Source organism: Petaurus breviceps, unplaced genomic scaffold (assembly GCF_028583685.1).
Source record: "Petaurus breviceps papuanus isolate PSGF00001 unplaced genomic scaffold, PetGlider_PUasm1.0 164, whole genome shotgun sequence".
Lineage (NCBI taxonomy): Eukaryota > Metazoa > Chordata > Mammalia > Diprotodontia > Petauridae > Petaurus > Petaurus breviceps.
In genome coordinates, this window is record NW_027185735.1 from 4,779,696 (window position 1) to 4,797,421 (window position 17,726).

At 37.6% G+C, this 17,726-nt stretch overlaps 1 protein-coding gene across 1 annotated transcript in view; it reads left to right on the top strand.

Annotated features, from left to right (window-relative positions):
- Window positions 1-17,726, top strand: part of NID2 (nidogen 2) — a 146,875-nt gene that overhangs the window by 108,622 nt on the left and 20,527 nt on the right. The window contains exons 13-14 of the mRNA XM_069082235.1: window positions 7,825-8,046; window positions 9,104-9,273. Coding sequence (XP_068938336.1) covers window positions 7,825-8,046; window positions 9,104-9,273 — 392 coding nt within the window. The remainder of the gene's footprint in view (window positions 1-7,824; window positions 8,047-9,103; window positions 9,274-17,726) is intronic.

Genomic DNA, 17,726 nt, shown 5'->3' on the forward strand with positions numbered 1-17,726 from the left:
AGTAAGTGGTGGAAGTAATCCAAGTCTGAAGTTTAGCAGGGAATAATTGGTGAAATGATAAGGGGCCTAAGAATACAAAAGAAGAGAACAAGGTACAGTTGAATAAATGCTTGTTGACTGACTTATATGAAACAACCGCTTTAGTTCAGATAAGAGGTCATGATGGTATGAACTAGTGGGATGGTTATGTGAGTGGAGAGAAGGGTACAGACATGAGAGATGCTATTGTAGTGGAACCAAAAATATTCAGTAACTAGATATTTGTGGTGAATGAAGCTGAGTTCAGTATAACTCCATGATTACAAACCTGTATGACTACAAGAATTGTGTAACCCTTAAAAGAAATAGAGGAAATATGAAAAGGATCAGGTTTTGGGGAAAATACAATGTATTCTGTTTTGGACTTTTTGAGTTAAGATGCCTGAGTTAAGAACACCCAGATGGAAATGTTCAACAATAAGTTGGTGGTTGGGGCGGCCAGGTAGCACAGCAAGTAAGAGCACCGGCTCCAGTGTTGGGATGACCTGGGGATCGAATCCCGGACTCAGATACTTAGCACCCACTCAGAAACACCTGGCCGTGTAACCTTGAGCAAGTTACTTAACACCAATTGCTTAAAAAAAAAAACCAATAAGTTGGTGGTGAATAGATGTAAGACTCATCTTCACAATAATGATAATTGAATCCATGGAAGCTGATGCAATCAGCAAGATGATGTGTTGATAGAGAAGAAAAAATAAAGGCAAGTGTTAAGAAGAAGGAATATGTGAATTATGATCCAGGAAAGGAAACCAAGTATTCACCATGAAAATTACACACTGAACTCAGACTCCTGTATCATTTTTTTCAGTCAACAAACATATATTATTTATTTATGTTCCAAACAGTGTCCCTTTTTGTTGTTGTTTGATAGGTTTTGGTTTTATTCCTACTTCATGGGAGGTCTCTTGTAATAAAGTAAATATTTGCCTGTCAAATTAATAATATAGTGATCCCATCTGAGGTGCATGCAATATTTCACATCTGTAGCACCCTCCCATCTCTCTATTTTAAAAAATTAACAGAAATCTGTTTTCTCTCCTCATTCCCCATGCCACTGGGAAAAAAAGAAAAACAAATTTATTTTAACAAATATGCATAGTCATTCAAAAAGTTACCTTAATGGTTTTTATAAATATGTATGTATACATGTACATCTAAATATGTAATACATTTATCATATGTATTGTGTGTCATATGTATATAAATATATTGTGTGTATATGTTTCTTTTTCCTTTCTTTTCATTATATCTTTTAAGATTTTTGACATTTTTCCTACATATTTTATTAACTTTTTTTTTTGCTTAAGTGTCTGAGGCCAAATTTGAACTGAGGTCTTCCTGACTCCAGGGCTGGTGCTCTATTCACTGCACCACCTATCCACCCCATATTTTATTAACTTTGTAGTATAAAGTAATATAGTAAAATTAAAATTAAGTAATATAGTAAAAATTAATGAACAATACATGTGTTTTCCCCAGTTATAACACTGCTAGTCCTATGATCAAAAGAGATCAAAGAAAGGGAAAAAAAGTCCTTTAGCCTTGGCATATGAATATGATGAAATATTATTATGTTATAAGAAATGAGGAAATAGATTTCAGAAAGAAGTAGAAAGACTTGTATGAACTGATGCAGAGGGAAAGAAACCGATATAAGAAGAATAATTTAGAATATAAAGTCAGTACTACAAAAATTAACAATTTGGAGAATTTTTAATAAACTGATGAATAATACAGTTAGAAGAACCCAAGAACCTACAAAACCATGAAAACAAAACAATTTCAAAAGCTGTAAAAACTTTGATTAATGCAATGTCTATCCATGATTACCATGAGTACCAATGATGAACGATGTTATCCATTACGGAGAGGTGATGGATTCAGTGGGCAGAATAATACATACATACTCACATATGCAGGGGGAGCTAGGTGGCGAAATGGATAAAGGGCTCAGCCTAGAGGCATCCTTAACTCATCTCCCTGAGTTCAAATCTGGCCTCAGACACTAGCTATGTGACCCTGAGCAAGTCACCAACCCTGTTTGCCTCAGTTTCCTCATCTATAAAATGAGTGGGAGAAGGAAATGGCAAAACCATTCTAGTATCTTTACCAAGAAAATCCCAAATGGGCCATGAAGAGTCTAAAAAACTGGGGAAAAAAGCTGAACCAACATACTTATGTATGTAAACATATATAATATAGATACATCTATAAAAACATTTGCATATGTAAAATGTGTATTATGTATATGTATATCATATACATCATATGTAAAACCCCACTCCTCATCCTATTACCCAATTCCTCATTCCCATTCCTGTCAATTCTTCCACTCTAATCAGCCCTTCCACAGTGCCCTCTTTAAAATACCTGTTTCATAGGAAGCAGACTTCTCTTCATCTTAAATATATTCCTTCTCTACTCCCTCCATCTACTAGTTCTTTTTTCTCTTTATTTTTTAGTTTACATCATTCATTTCCACAAAATTTTGAGTTACAAATTTTATCCCCATTTTTCCCCCACTCACCACCCCAAAACAGCAATCCCACTGAATATACCATCTCCCAATCTGCTTTTTCCCATATCTTCCCCCATTCCCCCCTCCGACTTTCTAGTAGGGCACAGTGCCAGTATATCTTTTTTCCCAGTTACATGTAAAATAATAATAACATATATATATATATATATATATTAAACATTTGATTTTAAAACTTTGAATTCCAGAATCTTTCCCTTCTTCCCTTGTCACCCACCCTTACTGGGAAGATAAGCAATTCCATATAGGTTGTACATGTGTAGCTATGCAAAACATTTCCATAGTGGATATGTTGTGAAAAACTGACTATATTTCCCTCCATCCTATCCCACCCTCAACTTGTTCTATTCTCTACTTTGATCCTGTCCCTTTTGGATGGGTGCTTCCAAATTCCTTTCCCCTCGCCCCTGGCCTGCCCTCTATTCCATCATCCCCCCTTTTGTCCCCATCCCCCCTACTCTCTTGTAGGGGTAGATACTATTTAGTGTGCATGTCATTTCTTTCCTAAGCCAAATTCAATGAGAATAAGGTTGACTCATTCCCTTTTGCCTTCCTGTTCTTCCCCTCTATTGTAAAAGTTTTTCCTTTCCTCTTCTATATGAGATAGTTTACCCCATTCTGTCTCTCCCCATCTCCTCTCATTATATTCCTTTCTCACCTCCTACTTTCACCTTTTAAGTATCATACTTTCCTATTCAACTGGTCCTGTGCCCTCTGTCTATGTATACTTGTACACATATATACGTACACTCACATATGTATTCATATGCCCATATACCATCCCTTCAACTATTCTCATACTGAGAAAAGTTTCATAAGTTACAATTACCATTTTTCCATGTAGGAATATAAATAGTTCAACTTTGGTAAGTTCTTTATGATTTCTTTTCCCTGTTTACCTTCTCATGCTTCTCTTGCTTCTTGTATCTGAGTGTGAAATTTTCTATTCAACTCTGTTTTTTTTATCAAGAATGCTTGAAAGTTCTCTATTTCACTGAATGACCATATTTTCCCCTGAAACACAATACTCAGTTTTGCTGGGTAGGTGATTTTTGGTTTTAATTCCAGCTCCTTTGACCTCCAGAATATCATATGCCAAGCCCTTTGATCCCTCAGTGAAGAAGCTGCTAGATCCTGTGTTATCCTGATTGTGTTTCCACAATATTCAAATTCTGTCTTCCTGGCTGCTTGTAATATTTTTTGCTTTATCTGGGCAATCCAGAACTTGGCTATGATATTCCTAGGAGTTTTTTGTGGGATCTTTTTCAGGAGATGATCAGTGGATTCTTTCAACCTGTATTTTGCCCTCTGGTTCTAAAACATCAGTGCAATCTTCCTTGAGAATTTCTTAAGGGATGATTTCTAGGTTCTTTTTTTGATCATGGCTTTCAGGTAGTCCAGTAATTTTTAAATTATCTCTCCTGGATCTGTTTTTCACATCAGTGGTTTTTCCCATGAGATATTTCACATTACCTTCTATTTTTTTCATTTGTTTGAATCTGTTTAGTAGCATCTTGATTTCTCATGAAGTCACTAGCTTCCATTTGCTCCAATCTAATTCTGAAGGAATGATTTTCTTCAGTGAGCTTTTGAAATTCTTTTTCCATCTGGCAATTTGACTTTTTAAGGCATTCTTCTCCTCATTGCCTTTTGAGCCTCTTTTGGCATTTGAGTTAGTCTATTTTTTAAGGTATTATTTTCTTCAGTCAGATTGTTGACTCTCATTTCATAATTTTCTTGCATCGTTCTGATTTGTCTTCCCAATTTTTCCTCCACTTCTCTTATTTGCTTTTCAAAATCCTTCTTAAGGTCCTCTATGGCCTGTAACTAGCTCATATTTTTCTTGAAAGCTTTTGGTGCAGGAGTTCTGACTTTTCTGTCTTCCTCCTGTTCCATGCTTTGATCCTTTTTGTCCCCCAAATAGGAGTCTTAATCCAAAATATTGGATTACTCTGTTTGCTTTGCTTCCTCTGCTTGCTCATATTGCCACTCAATTACTTGACTTTTGAGTTTTTTGCCACAGTAGAACTCTGCTACCAGAAAGGGGAGCTTTGTCCCCAATCACTGGGGTTTTCACAGCTGCTGGAGCTATTAGTTCAGTGCCCTCTCTGAAGCCTCCACTGGCTCTGGCAAGCTGGACACACACCCCAGGACCTCCACCCTAGACTGCAATCCAGATCCAAGCAGGTTAAAGCAAGAGCATTTACCCCTCAGACTGGTCGCTTGGTCCCCCTACAATCTGCAGGCCAGGAGCTCTGAAGTAGTCACATTGCGGCAGCTGCACAGCCTCGGAGTCTCAGCTGCTTCTCCCTCCAGGGTGTGAAGGCCAGACCCCACTCCCAAACTCCCTGTTCCCAAAGTCCACACTGCACTGAACTCTCACTTTGTCCTTAGCATCTATGGGTTGATAATTTTGGAAGCTGCCACAGCTTCTGGTGATCCAGCTGGGGCTGGTCGGGGCTGCCCTGAGGCTAAAAGCTCCAACTCAGGCATGGCTGGGCTGGGCTCCCAGAGCACTGCATTGGCCCCTTCCTGCCGACCTGCCAGGCTGTCTTCAGTGGGAGGTTAGCTTCTCTCAGTAATTTTATGGGTTCTGTAGCTCCAAAGTTTGTTTACAGTCATTTTTTACACGAATTGGAGGAGGTGGGAGCAGGAGCCACATGAAAGTCCTGTTTCTACTCCACCATCTTCCATCTACTAGTTCTTATTGAAAGCTGCCTTTAAAAATGAGTCCATTCACCTTGAACTCCTTTTCTCCACTTTTCCTCATCTCCTATTACTCAAGTGCCTTCTGCTCCACTCCTGTCTCACATGATGAAGTGGCCATAGTCCTTACCAAGACTGATTCCTCTATCCATTCAAGTGATTCCATTCCCTGCCATCTCTTCCAAAGGATTGCCTCCTCTGTCACCACAACTCTTTCATTCATTTTCAACCTCTCCCTCTCTGGTGGCTTATTTCTCTCCTCTCACTTTCTTCTTATAATCCAACATCTGACTTTATCATTCTACTGAAACTGCTTTCTTCAGTTACTAATGATCTCTTAGTTGCCAGATCCAATGATCTTTTCTCCATGACTTCTCTGCAGTTTTGACGCTGTTGATCACTCCTCCTTGATACTCTCTTCTCTCTAGATTTTTAGGATACCACTCTTTCTTGGTTTTCTTCCTACCTACTGGACCACTCCTCTGTTTCCTTTGCTGAATGCTCCCCCAGATCCACCCTCTATCCACCCTTACAAATGTAAATGTCTCTCACAGTTCCTCCCTGGACCTTCTTTTCTTTTCTACTTCACTTAGTGATTTCATCAGCTCTCATGGATTTCGCTAACATCTCTATACTGATGATTCTCAGTTCTGCCTTCCTCCCTCAATCTCTCTGCTGATGACCTCCAATATTAATTCTCCAACTGCCTTTCAGACATCTCGCACTGGTTTCTCAGTAGACATCTTAAACTCAACCTGTCCAAAAGAGAACTTGTCTACATTCCCTATTTCAGTAGAGGGTAACACCAACCTCATAATCCCTCAGGCTCACAATCTAGGAGTCTTCCTATATTCCTTACTCTCTTTCATCACCACCCCCATATCCAAGCTGTTACCAAGGGCTGTTGATTTCACCTTTGCCACACTTCCTTCTCACCTCTCACCTTGCTACCATGCTAGTTCAGGCCCTCAATACATAACACCTTGATTAGCTTACTGGTGGGTCTGCCTGTTTCAAGTGTCTCTCCATGTCTCTCCATTCAGCCACTAAACTGATTTTCCCAAAGAGCAGGTCTAATCATTTCATACCCCCACCCAAAAAACTCTACTAGTTTCCCATTACCTCCAGAATCAAATACAAAATGCTCTGTTTGGCATTTGAAGCCCTTCATAACTTAGCTTCTTCCTACCTTTCCAGTCTTCTTACACATTACTCCCTGACAAGTGTTCTTTGCTCCAGTGACACTGGTCTCCTGGCTATTCTACAAACAAGACAGTATTTCTTGTCTCTAGGCATCCTCTCTAGATGTTCTGGAATTCCATGCCTGGAATGTTCTTGCTCTTCCATTCCAGCTACTGACTTCCCTTGCCTTCCTTTAAATCCCAACTAAAATTCTATCTTCTAAACTGAGCCTTTCCTAGACTCTCCTAATTACTTCTCATAATTATTTCTTATTTATCCTCTATATTGCATTGTATATATTAGTTTGCATGTTGTCTTCCTCATTAGATTGTAAGCTCCTTGAGGGGAGGGGCTTTTACCTATTTTTGTATCCCCAATACTTAGCACAGTGCCTGGCACATAGTAGGCACTTAATAAATATTTATTGATTGGCTTATATATGTATGTATATAGTTTTATTACAAAATATAGGTATATGTAAATATACCCATATATGTATGTAACATATTATATGCATATAATATGTGTATATGTACATATAATATTTTCATATATGAATGGCATATTTGGTATTATAATTATTTCTGTAGATTGTAGATAGTAAGGTCCATGAAGGCAAAAGCCATGTTTTATTTAATCTTTTTATCACTCTGGCACACAGAACAATGTGTATATTTCAATGACTTAATGCATGTTATTGAATTTAATTATACAAATACATAAATCAGCCTTTTGAATCAAATGAGATAATACTTGCAAAGTGCTTAGTACAAGTCCTGTCCTGTAACAAGTGCTTATTCCCTCTGCCCACCCCTTTCAGATATTGGAACTTGAATAAGACAAAAATTAATTTGGTGGTTCTCTGGAACCATAGAGACTAAATCCATTTCCTGAGTGAAAATCCATATTGATGCTTCATCAGAGGGAACAGTGGATAAGTCTGAAGGGGAAGAATTGATTATGCCTCAGTGGAGAGATTTGGAGGAAGGGAATAAGAATCCCTGTGTATCTAAATTTCTTTCAGCTTTAGAGCATGGTCAGTTCTTCTTAGGCCAAGCTCTTTCATCCTGGTTTAAGCATGTTTATTTTCTTTGTTTTCTTATTATTGAACCTTGATAAAAAATACTTAAGAGAAAACAATGAAAATGGTTCTATTTTGCTTCATGTTGATATGGTGCTTTCCGTGGTAACTTTGGAAGCTTTTATAGGGTACTCTGGCCTAGGAATGAGGATTTGGAACCTGCTTTTCTTTGTTAATTGATCATTTGAACGATATAAGAAATAGAGCTTAGGGTCAGCAGCATGTGTGCTGATTTCTATAGTTGACCCTTAATAAAAACTTTTCTTTCTTTCTTTAGAACCTACACAGGGACCAAAGACAGTTTGTGAGCACTGGAGGGAAAGTCTTCTGGAGCACTATGGTAGCAGACCTCGGGAAGATCAGTATATTCCACAGTGTGATGAGTTTGGACATTTTAACCCTTTACAATGTCATGGAAACAGTAACTATTGTTGGTGTGTAGATAAGGATGGCAGAGAGGTTGAAGGAACTAGATCACAACCAGGAATCACTCCTGCATGTAAGAACTCCCTAAGGATTCATTATATGGTATACAAATACTTGGAAACATGAGGAAAAGCCCTGTTACTAATTTTTTTAGCTTTTTGGAGGGGGGAAGGCAGGGTAATTGGCGTTAAGTGACTTGCACAAGGTCACACAGCTAGTAAGTGTTAAGTGTCTGAGGCCGGATTTGAACTCAGGTCCTCCTGACTACAGGGCTGGTACTCTATTCACTGTGCCACCTAGCTGCCCCAAAAGCCATGATATTGATTAAACATTACACTGAATCCTAGGTTATTTGTTCTCCAGGGAAAGTGTCTAAGATAGAGGGATAGAAGGAAAGGAAAAATCAGTAAATTTGGTATAATGAGTTATAATCTGATCCACTGAATATTCAGGTAACCATTTGGGAGGCATGTTGACATAGTGAGTAGGGAGCCATCCTCAGAGTTAGAAACACTTGCCTCTAATTGATATCGATTGTGTGACTGAGCATATAAAAGTAAGTCCCTTAAATTCTCAATTTTCCAGGCAACTCTCTAAGGTTATAAGATGCAACACAATTCTGATTTGCATTGGCAGCAGGAATTTCCTCACTGGGGATTCCCTATACCAATAAAATCACAAGTCGAGACCCTACTACCCAACCCTTTTATCCCCTCCCCCCCCGTCAACATTTAATGTTTGGTCTCATTTTTAGTTTTTGTAATTATAGCATCTGGGATTTATGAAACCATATATTCCTTTCCATTACCATTACTTTATTCCTCTTCTCTTTGTCCTCCCAAGTAGCTCAGTATGAAAGAAATTTGCCTGTCAAACTGGGCACTAACCCAAAGCTTGGGTTTTTTTTAATTGTAAAATATTTCCCACCTTTGTTTTCCTTAGTATGAATAATAGGCAGATTTCCAAAAAAATTTTTTTAAATCTCCTAGAAATCCAAATTTCATTTAAAATAACATCTGGAACACATCTGTTGGGTGGAAAGTCTTAGATTTTGGAGACTGTGATCTAGGGGAAACCTAATTTAACTAACTTTTCTTGTCTTTGTCTCTTCTTTCTTCCTCCTGTGGCAGGTATACCGAGCATTGCTCCTCCCACAATTCTGCCATCCCCACGTCCTGATGTAATACCACCATCTGTGGGCACATTCCTTCTGTATGCCCAGGGCCAGAAGATTGGCTATCTACCTCTCAATGGAACCAGGCTACAGAAAGAAACAGCCAAGACACTACTGTCACTGCATGTAAAGTATATTTCTCAGGAGGAACTTTTCTACTAGCATGCATAGCTTCTCTGCAGGCTTAAAGCCATCACGTATTTTATTCTTTCATGGCTTCCTCATGCAGATGTCAAGGAAGTATAGGTGTCCTCTCATCCATATGTGGTAAACCATTTCTGACATGATCTCACCCTAGTTTTACCAAAGATAATTTTTCAGAGTTTGCGAGTATGGAAAGAGGGGCTTTGTGGTTATTAGGTATGTCCCACTCAGTATGCAGAGATCCAAATAGATTCACCATAGAAGTGAAAGTGGGATGCCATGTTAAGGAATCTCACTTTGAAGAAATCTTGCAAATTTACATGACAGACTCACTACCTATTTATTTATTTATTTATTTGTTTGCCTTTTGGAGGGCAATTGAGGTTAAGTAACTTGCCCAAGGTTACACGGCTAGGTTGTGTGTGTGTGTGTGTGTGTGTGTGTGTGTGTGTGTGTAAGTGTCTGAGGCTGGATCTGAACCCAGGTCCTCCTGACTCCAGGGTCGGCACTTTACTCACTGCACCACTTAGCTGCCCCCACCCATTTATTTTTGCAACTTATTTTAAGAAACCCAAACCCAGAATCAATGGGATCTGCTGCTTTGTTTTATCATCTTCTCCACATCCCTAGTACCTGCTCCAGGTCCAAGGACAAGGAGTTTGTGTTAAATATCTTATTTCTGAGAAGGGAATTTCTTTGCTGGGGATGTTTTCTGATTCTGGTTCTGTTTGGCTGTACTTTGGTTTAGGGTCAGGAGAGCAGGGATTTAAGATTAGAAAATAATTGTTATCACTAGTGCAAATTCTAGCATCTTAATGAGATTTCTCTAAAGAGAAAAAGTTGAAAACCAAGAAATTATTTTTGTATACAGAAAAACACTTATTTTAGTCAACTACATTTAGTTGACTGAATTTCTGGGAATATCTCTGACAGGATGAGAAAAGCAGGAAAAAATTGTAACATGGGATTTGTAAGAATATCCTGAGAAATATGTACTTGAAGCATTCTTTCCTTAGAAATATTGAAATTATTATGGCTTCAGTCTTGGAAATCATTCTCCTGGATGACTATCTGTATTTAGACTGCTTGGGTAATTGGCATTTTAGAGATTTTATTTTTATGTAAAGCTACAGTTCCCAAGGTCTCAATACAAATTCAGTCAGTCCTACAACTAATAAAGCCTGAACAATTATTTTGTTGTTGTTTTTCACTCAATTCAGTCATATTTGATACTTTGTGACCTCATGGACCATACTGTCCATTGGGGTTTTCTTGGCAAAAATACTGGAGTGGTTTGCCATTTCTTTCTCCAGTGAATTAAGGCAAACAGATTTAGTGATCTGCCCAGGTCACACAGCTAGTAGGTGTCTGAAGCCAGATTTGGACTCCGGTCTTCTTGACTCTAAGCCCAGCACTCTATCCACTTAACAACCTCGCTGCCTCCTAGGCAAACAGAGATTAACTGACTTGCCCAAAGTCACACAGCTAGTAAGTATCTAAGGCTGGATTTGAACTCAGATTTTCTTGACTCCAGATCCAGTGCTTTATCCACTGAAGCATCTAGCTGCCCAGTTATGTCCTACAATTATGTTTCAGGGAAAGAGTCAATAAGCCAAACCTCATTTCTCTTGTATAAGTCTTACTTAAACAGTACTTGTATTTGCTGTTGTTCAGACATTCATTTGTGTCTGACTCTTCATGTCTACATTGATGCGAGGCACTTGTATCCTCTACTATTTATTGAAGTCTGTCCAAGTTCATGTTCATTGTGACATGACACCATCTATTCTTCTCTTCCTCTGCTGTCTCCTTATCTCTTTGTTTTCAGTCTTTCCAATCATCAGGGGCTTTTCCAATGAGACCCATCTTCTCATTATGTGGCCAAAGTATTTAAGCTTCAGCTTCAGCATTTGATATTCCAGTGAAGAGCATGAATTAATTTCTTTTAAGTATTGACTGATTTGATCTGCTTGCTGTCTAAGGGACTCTTAAAAGTCTTTCCTAGTACCACAATTTGAAAATGTTGATTCTGTGGTGCTCAGCTTTCCTTATACTCTAACTCTCACATTCATACATTCCTCCTAGAAAAAGCATAGCTATACAAACCTTTGTCCAGTAAGGTGATGTCCCTGCTTTTTTTTTTTTAGTATTTTTTCCCCAACTACAAGACAATTTTTAGCATTCATTTTTACAAGATTTTAAGTTGCAAATTTTTTTCTACCTCCCTCCCTCCCCTCCCCTTTTCCAAAAATGGTAGGTAATTTGATGCAGGTCATACATGTGCTATCACATAAAACATATTTCAATATTAGTCACTGTTGTGAGAGAAGAAACAGATCAAAAGGAAAAAAAACACACAAAAAAGGATAAAGTAAATGAAAAAATAAACTTCAATCTTCATTCAGAATCCATTAGTTTTTTATCTGGATGTGAATAACATTTTCCTTTGTGATTCCTTTGTACTTGTCTTGGATTATTGTGTTGCTGAGAAGAGCTGAGTCATTCATAGCTGATCATCACACAATGTTGCTGATACTGTGTACAATGTTTTCTTGGTTCTGCTCATTTCATTTTGTATCAGTTTGTGCAAGTCTTTCAAGGTTTCTCTGAAATCTGCTTGTTCATCATATCTTATTGCACAGTAGTATTCCATTCCATTTAAACCACAGCTTGTTCAGTCAGTCCTCAGTTGATGGGCATCCCATCAATTTCTAATATTTTGATACCAGGAAAAGGGCTGCTAAGATATTTTTGCATATGTAGGTCCTTTCCCCCCTTTTTATGACCTCTTCAGGATACAGACCTAGTAGTGATATTTCTGGATCAAAGGGTATGCATAGTTTGGTTGCCCTTTGTGCATAGTTTCAAACTGATCACCAGAATGATTGGATCAGTTCACAACTCCACCGACAGTGCATTAGGGTCCCAATTTTCCCAGATCATCTCCAACATTTATCATTTTCCTTTTTTTGTCATATTAGCCAATGTGATAGGTAGGTGTAAGGTATTTCAGAGTTGCTTTAATTTGCATTTCTGTAATCAAAAATTATTTAGAACACTTCTTCATCTGAAAACTTCTTGTTCATATCCTTTGACCATTTATCAATCAGAGAATGGTTTGTATTCTTCAAAATCTAACTCAGTTTTCTATGTTTGAGAAATGAAAACTTTATTACAGTCTCTTGCTATAAAGATTGTTTTCCAGATTTCTGCTTTCCTTCTAACTAACCTTAGTTGCATTGGTTTTCTTAGTACAAAAGCTTTTTATTTTAAAATAATCAAAATTATCTGTTTTACATTTTGCAGTGCTCTCTATCTTTTGTTTGATCATAAATTCTTCCCTTCTCCATAAATCTGACAGGTAAACTATTCCTTACTCTTCTAATTTGGTTTTGGTATCACCCTTTATGTCTAAATCACACACTCATTTTGACCTTATCTTGCTAAACTATGTGAGATCTTGATCAATACCTACTTTGTGTCCTGTTGTTTTCCAATTTTCCCAGCAGTTTTTGTCAAATAGTGAGTTCTTATCCCAAAGTCTTTGAGTTTATTAAACACTAGGTTACTGTGGTCATTAACTACTGTGTCTTGTGTACCTAATCTATTCCACTTATACACCACTTTATTTCTTAGCCAGTACCAAACAGTTTTGATGGTTAGTGCTTTATAATATAGTTTGAGATCTGCTGTTGCTAGACCACCTTCCTCTGTATTTGTTTTCATTAATTCCCTTGATATTCTTGACCTTTTGTTCTTCCAGATGAATTTTGTTGTTATTTTATCTAGTTCTATCAAATAAGTTTTGGTAGTTGGATTGATATGGCACTGAATAAGTAAATTAGTTTAGACAGAAATAAAATTTTTATTATATTGGCTCAGGCTTCCCATGAGCAACTGATATTTTGCCAGTTGTTTAGACCTGACTTTATTTGTGTAAAAAATACTTTGTAATTGTGTTCATATAGTTCCTGGGTTTGTCTTGGTAGGTAGACTCTCAAGTATTTGATATTGTCTATAGTTATTTTAAATGGAATTTTTCTTTCTCTTGCTCTTGGGCTTTGTTGGTCATATAAATATTGATAATTTATGTTGGTTTATCTTATATCTTGCAAATTTGCTAAAGTTGTTAATTATTTCAAATAGATTTTAGTTGATTCTCTAGGGTTCTCTAAGTATACTATCATATCATCTGCAAAGAGGGATAGCTTTGTTTCCCTAATGACTATTCTAATTTCTTTTATTTTTTTCTTCTTTTATTTCTATAGCTAACATTACTAGGACCATTTTGAATAATAATGGTGATAATGGGCATCCTTGCTTCACCTATGATCTTATTGAGAAGGCTTCTAACTTATCCCCATTACTTATAATGCTTGCTGATGGTTTTAGATAGAGACTGCTTATGATTTTAAGAAATACTCCCTATGTTCTCTAGTGTTTCTAATAGGTATGGGTACTATATTTTGTCAAAAGCTTCTTTAGCATCTGTTGAGATGATTTTATAATTTCTGTTGGTTTTATTATTGATATGGTCAATTATGTTGATAGTTTTCCTAATATTTGACCAACCCTGCATTCCTGGTATAAATCCCACCTGGTCATAATGTATAATCCTTGTGATATATTGCTGTAATCACCTTGCTAGTATTTTGTTCAAAATTTTTGCATCAATCAACATTCATTAGGTATATTGGTCCATAATTTTCTTTCTCTATTTTAGCTCTTCCTGGTTTAGGTACTATATTTGTCTCATTAAGTTTGATAAGACTCCTTTTTGCCTATTTTTCTACATAGTTTCCACATAGTAATTGGAATTAGTTGTTTCAAAATATTTGGTAGAATTTACTTGTGAACCCCTCTGATCCTGGAAATTTTTTCTTAGGGAGTTCATTAATGGCTTTTTCAATTTCTTGTTCTAAAATATGGTTATTTAGGGATTTTATTTCCTGATCTGTTAATCTGGGTAATTTATTTTCATTTTTGTCAGATATATTGGAATATAATTGGACAAAATATTTCATAATGATGCATTAATTTCTTCTTCATTGGTGATGATTTCAGCCTTTTCCTTTTTAATGTTAGATATTTGGTTTTCTTCTGTTTTTTATAAAATTAACCAAAGGCTTATCTTTTTTTTTTTTAAAGCAATAGGGGTTAAGTAACTTGCTCAAGGTTACATGGCCAGTTATTTCTGGGTGTGGTGCTGAGTATCTGAGGCCGGATTTGATCCAGGCCATCCTGACACTGGAGCCGGTGCTCTTACTCGCTGAGCCACCTGGCCGCCCCTAAGCAATTGGGGTTAAGTAACTTGCTCAAGGTTACACGGCCAGGTGTTTCTGGGTGGGTGCTAAGTGTCTGAGCCCAGGATTTGATCTCCAGGTCTTCTCAACACTGGAGCCGGTGCTCTTACTTGCTGTGCTACCTGGCCGCCCCTGGGCTTATCTTTCTTAATGTCTTTTTTTTTTTTTTTTTTTTTTTTTTTCACAAAATCAGCTCCTAGATTTATTTATTAGCACAATAGTGGTTTTTTTCTTTCAATCTTATTAATCTCACCTTTGATTTTCAGGATTTCTAATTTGGTGCTCCACTGGGGATTTTTAATTTGTTCTTTATTTTGGTTGCCTTTCCAATTCATTGATCTGTTATTTTTCTGTTTTTTGATGTAAGGATTTAGAGAAATTAATTTCCCCCCCAAGTGTTGCTTTCACTTCATTCCATAAATTTTGGTATGTTGTCTTATTGTTTTTATTCTCTTTGATGAAATTATTGATTGTTTCTATGATTTGTTCTTTGACCCACTTTGGTCATATAAAGAAATATTGATAATTTATGTTGGTTTATCTTATATCTTGCAAATTTGCTAAAGTTGTTCATTATTATAGGATGAGATTATCTAGTTTCCAATTGATTTCTAATCCATCTTTCCACTGCCCTTTGTTGAATGTAACATTTATTGTATTATTACCTGAAAAGAATACGTTTAATATGTCTGTCTTTCTACATTTGATTTGGGGTTTTTATGCCCTAATATGTGGTCAATTCTTGTGTAGGTGCCATGTGTTGCTACTATGCTGATATCTGTTCCCATTCATTTTTTCCCAAACTTCTGGCATATCTAAATTTTCTAATATTCTGCCTACCTTCTTAGTTTCATTGTTATTTCTTTTTTGGTTGGATTTATCTAGTTCTGAGAGGGGACAATTGAGGTCCCCCAGCATAGTTTTGCTGTCTTTTTCTTCCTGTAATTCACTTAACTCCTTCTTTAAGATTTTGGGTGCTAGGGGCAGCTAGGTGGCACAGTTAGTAAGAGCGCCGGCCCTGGAATCGGGAGGACCTGGGATTGGTTCCAGCCTCAGATACTTAACACCCACATAAAAAAAAAAAACTGGCTGTGTAACCTTGGGCAAGTTACTTAACCCCAATTGCTTAAAAAAAGAAAAAAAGAATTTGGGTGCTAGGTGCAGCTAGGTGGTGCAGTGAGTAAGAGCACCAGCCCCAGAGTCAGGAGGACCTAGGATCGATTTCAGCCTGAGATACTTAACACCCACACAAAAAAACTGGCCATGTAACCTTGGGCAAGTTACTTAACCCCAATTGCTTTTAAAAAAAAGAATTTGGTTGCTTTACCACCAGGTATATATATGTTTAGTATTGCTATTGCTTCATTGTCTATGGTACAAGATATACTTTCCTTCTTTATCTCTTTTAATTAGTTTTAATTTTGCTTTTACTTTGTCTGTGATGAGGATTGCTACCCCTGCTTTTTTTTTTTACTTCAGCTGAAGCATAATAGATTCAGCTCCAGACCCTTACCCTTACTCTGTGTGTGTCTCTCTGTTTCAAGTGTGTTTTTTATAAACAACATTGTAGATTTCTCATTTTTTATCCATTCTGTCCACCTCCATTTTATGTAAGAGTTCATTCCATTCACATTTCACAATTATGAACACTAACTGCATAATTTCCTCCATTCTGTTCTTCCTTCTGTTTGTCCTCTCTCTCCTTTCACCCCTTCCCTTCATGCAAAGCCAAGTCCTTTCCAGAGGACTGCTGCTGTGAACAGCTTTCAAGGTTCTAATTACACAGTATAGTGAACTCTTTATTTATTCAGTAACAAACTAAGACAAAACATACACAGAAAATCAAAATACAGCGTTCACCATGTTATGGCATAGCAACTTATCACTAAAATGCCCATGTAGTTTTCACCAAGGTGGTCACATAGTTTTAAACAAAGTACATTCATTTAATAACTCAATCATTCTTAAGGAGGCAAGCCTCCTTAACTGACACAAAGTACAGAGGTCAAAAGTTCTCCACCCCTAGTAAATCATGATCTCAGTTTGCATTAAATACCCAAGGAGAGGTCTTTTCATCTTGACTTAAGGCTGGCTCCCTGCTTCCATGGTCCCAGCTCCTGCTAGCCCCTTGTTGTCCAGCTCCTTGTGCAGTTCCTGTTCCATACTGAAACTCACAGTGTCTGGTCTACCTCAAGTCCTTCACAGTTTCTGTTCCTGGGAATACAAAGCTTAACAAAGCCACGATAACATTCATTCATATTGCTGGCATCCTCATCAATTTACTTTCTGCCTGTGAAATCAGTATAGACCCAACAACAAGTTCTGAGGAATCAACACAAATCATTGGTATAGTCCCCGGACCTCTGAAATTGTCAGCAAGACCCTCCTCCAAGATTTCTATAAACATACAACAAGAAAATCCCCTTTCAGGGCTTCTGAACCAGCAGCAAGATCCCAGGGCTTCTGTAACAACAGCACTGTCCTCTATTAGCAGACGAATCTGACAAAGTAATATCAAAACAGACAAAGTACCGACACCACAGCCATGCTTCCTCCCAGTTCTTCTCTCTTCTCAGTTCTTCTCAGTTCTCAGTTCTGTCCTCTCTCTCCAGCAGTAGCAGCCTAGCCTCCATATGATCTCTCCCAGAAGTTGTGGCTCTCTAACTTGGGCTTCTCCTAATATATGGTATTAGCTCCTCCCTGCTGCACCCCTTCCTGTTATGTCAGCAAGTCCATACCACTGTGGGATTCACAAGTTCTGGGTCTTAATACTTAACACAATCATGAACTTAGAACTAACTGCTAAGCACCTGTTTGCTTGCCAGTACAAGGGGCATGGAAGATCTTCAAATTCCCATTACCATTATAGTTTCTCGTCAGTGTTTTGCTTCTGTCTGCTGCCTCCCCCTATCTGCTACCCTTCAGTCAATCCATCCCTTTACTTGATCTCCTCCCCTCCTACTTCCCCGTCATGTAAGATAGATTTCAATATTAAACTGATTGTGCATAGAATTCCTTCTTTGAGACAATACTGATCAGAGTAGGGCTCTTGCGATGCCCCCCATCCACCCTCCCATCTTCCCTTCTACTGTAACAGGTCTTTCTCACCTCTTCATGTGAAATAATTTACTC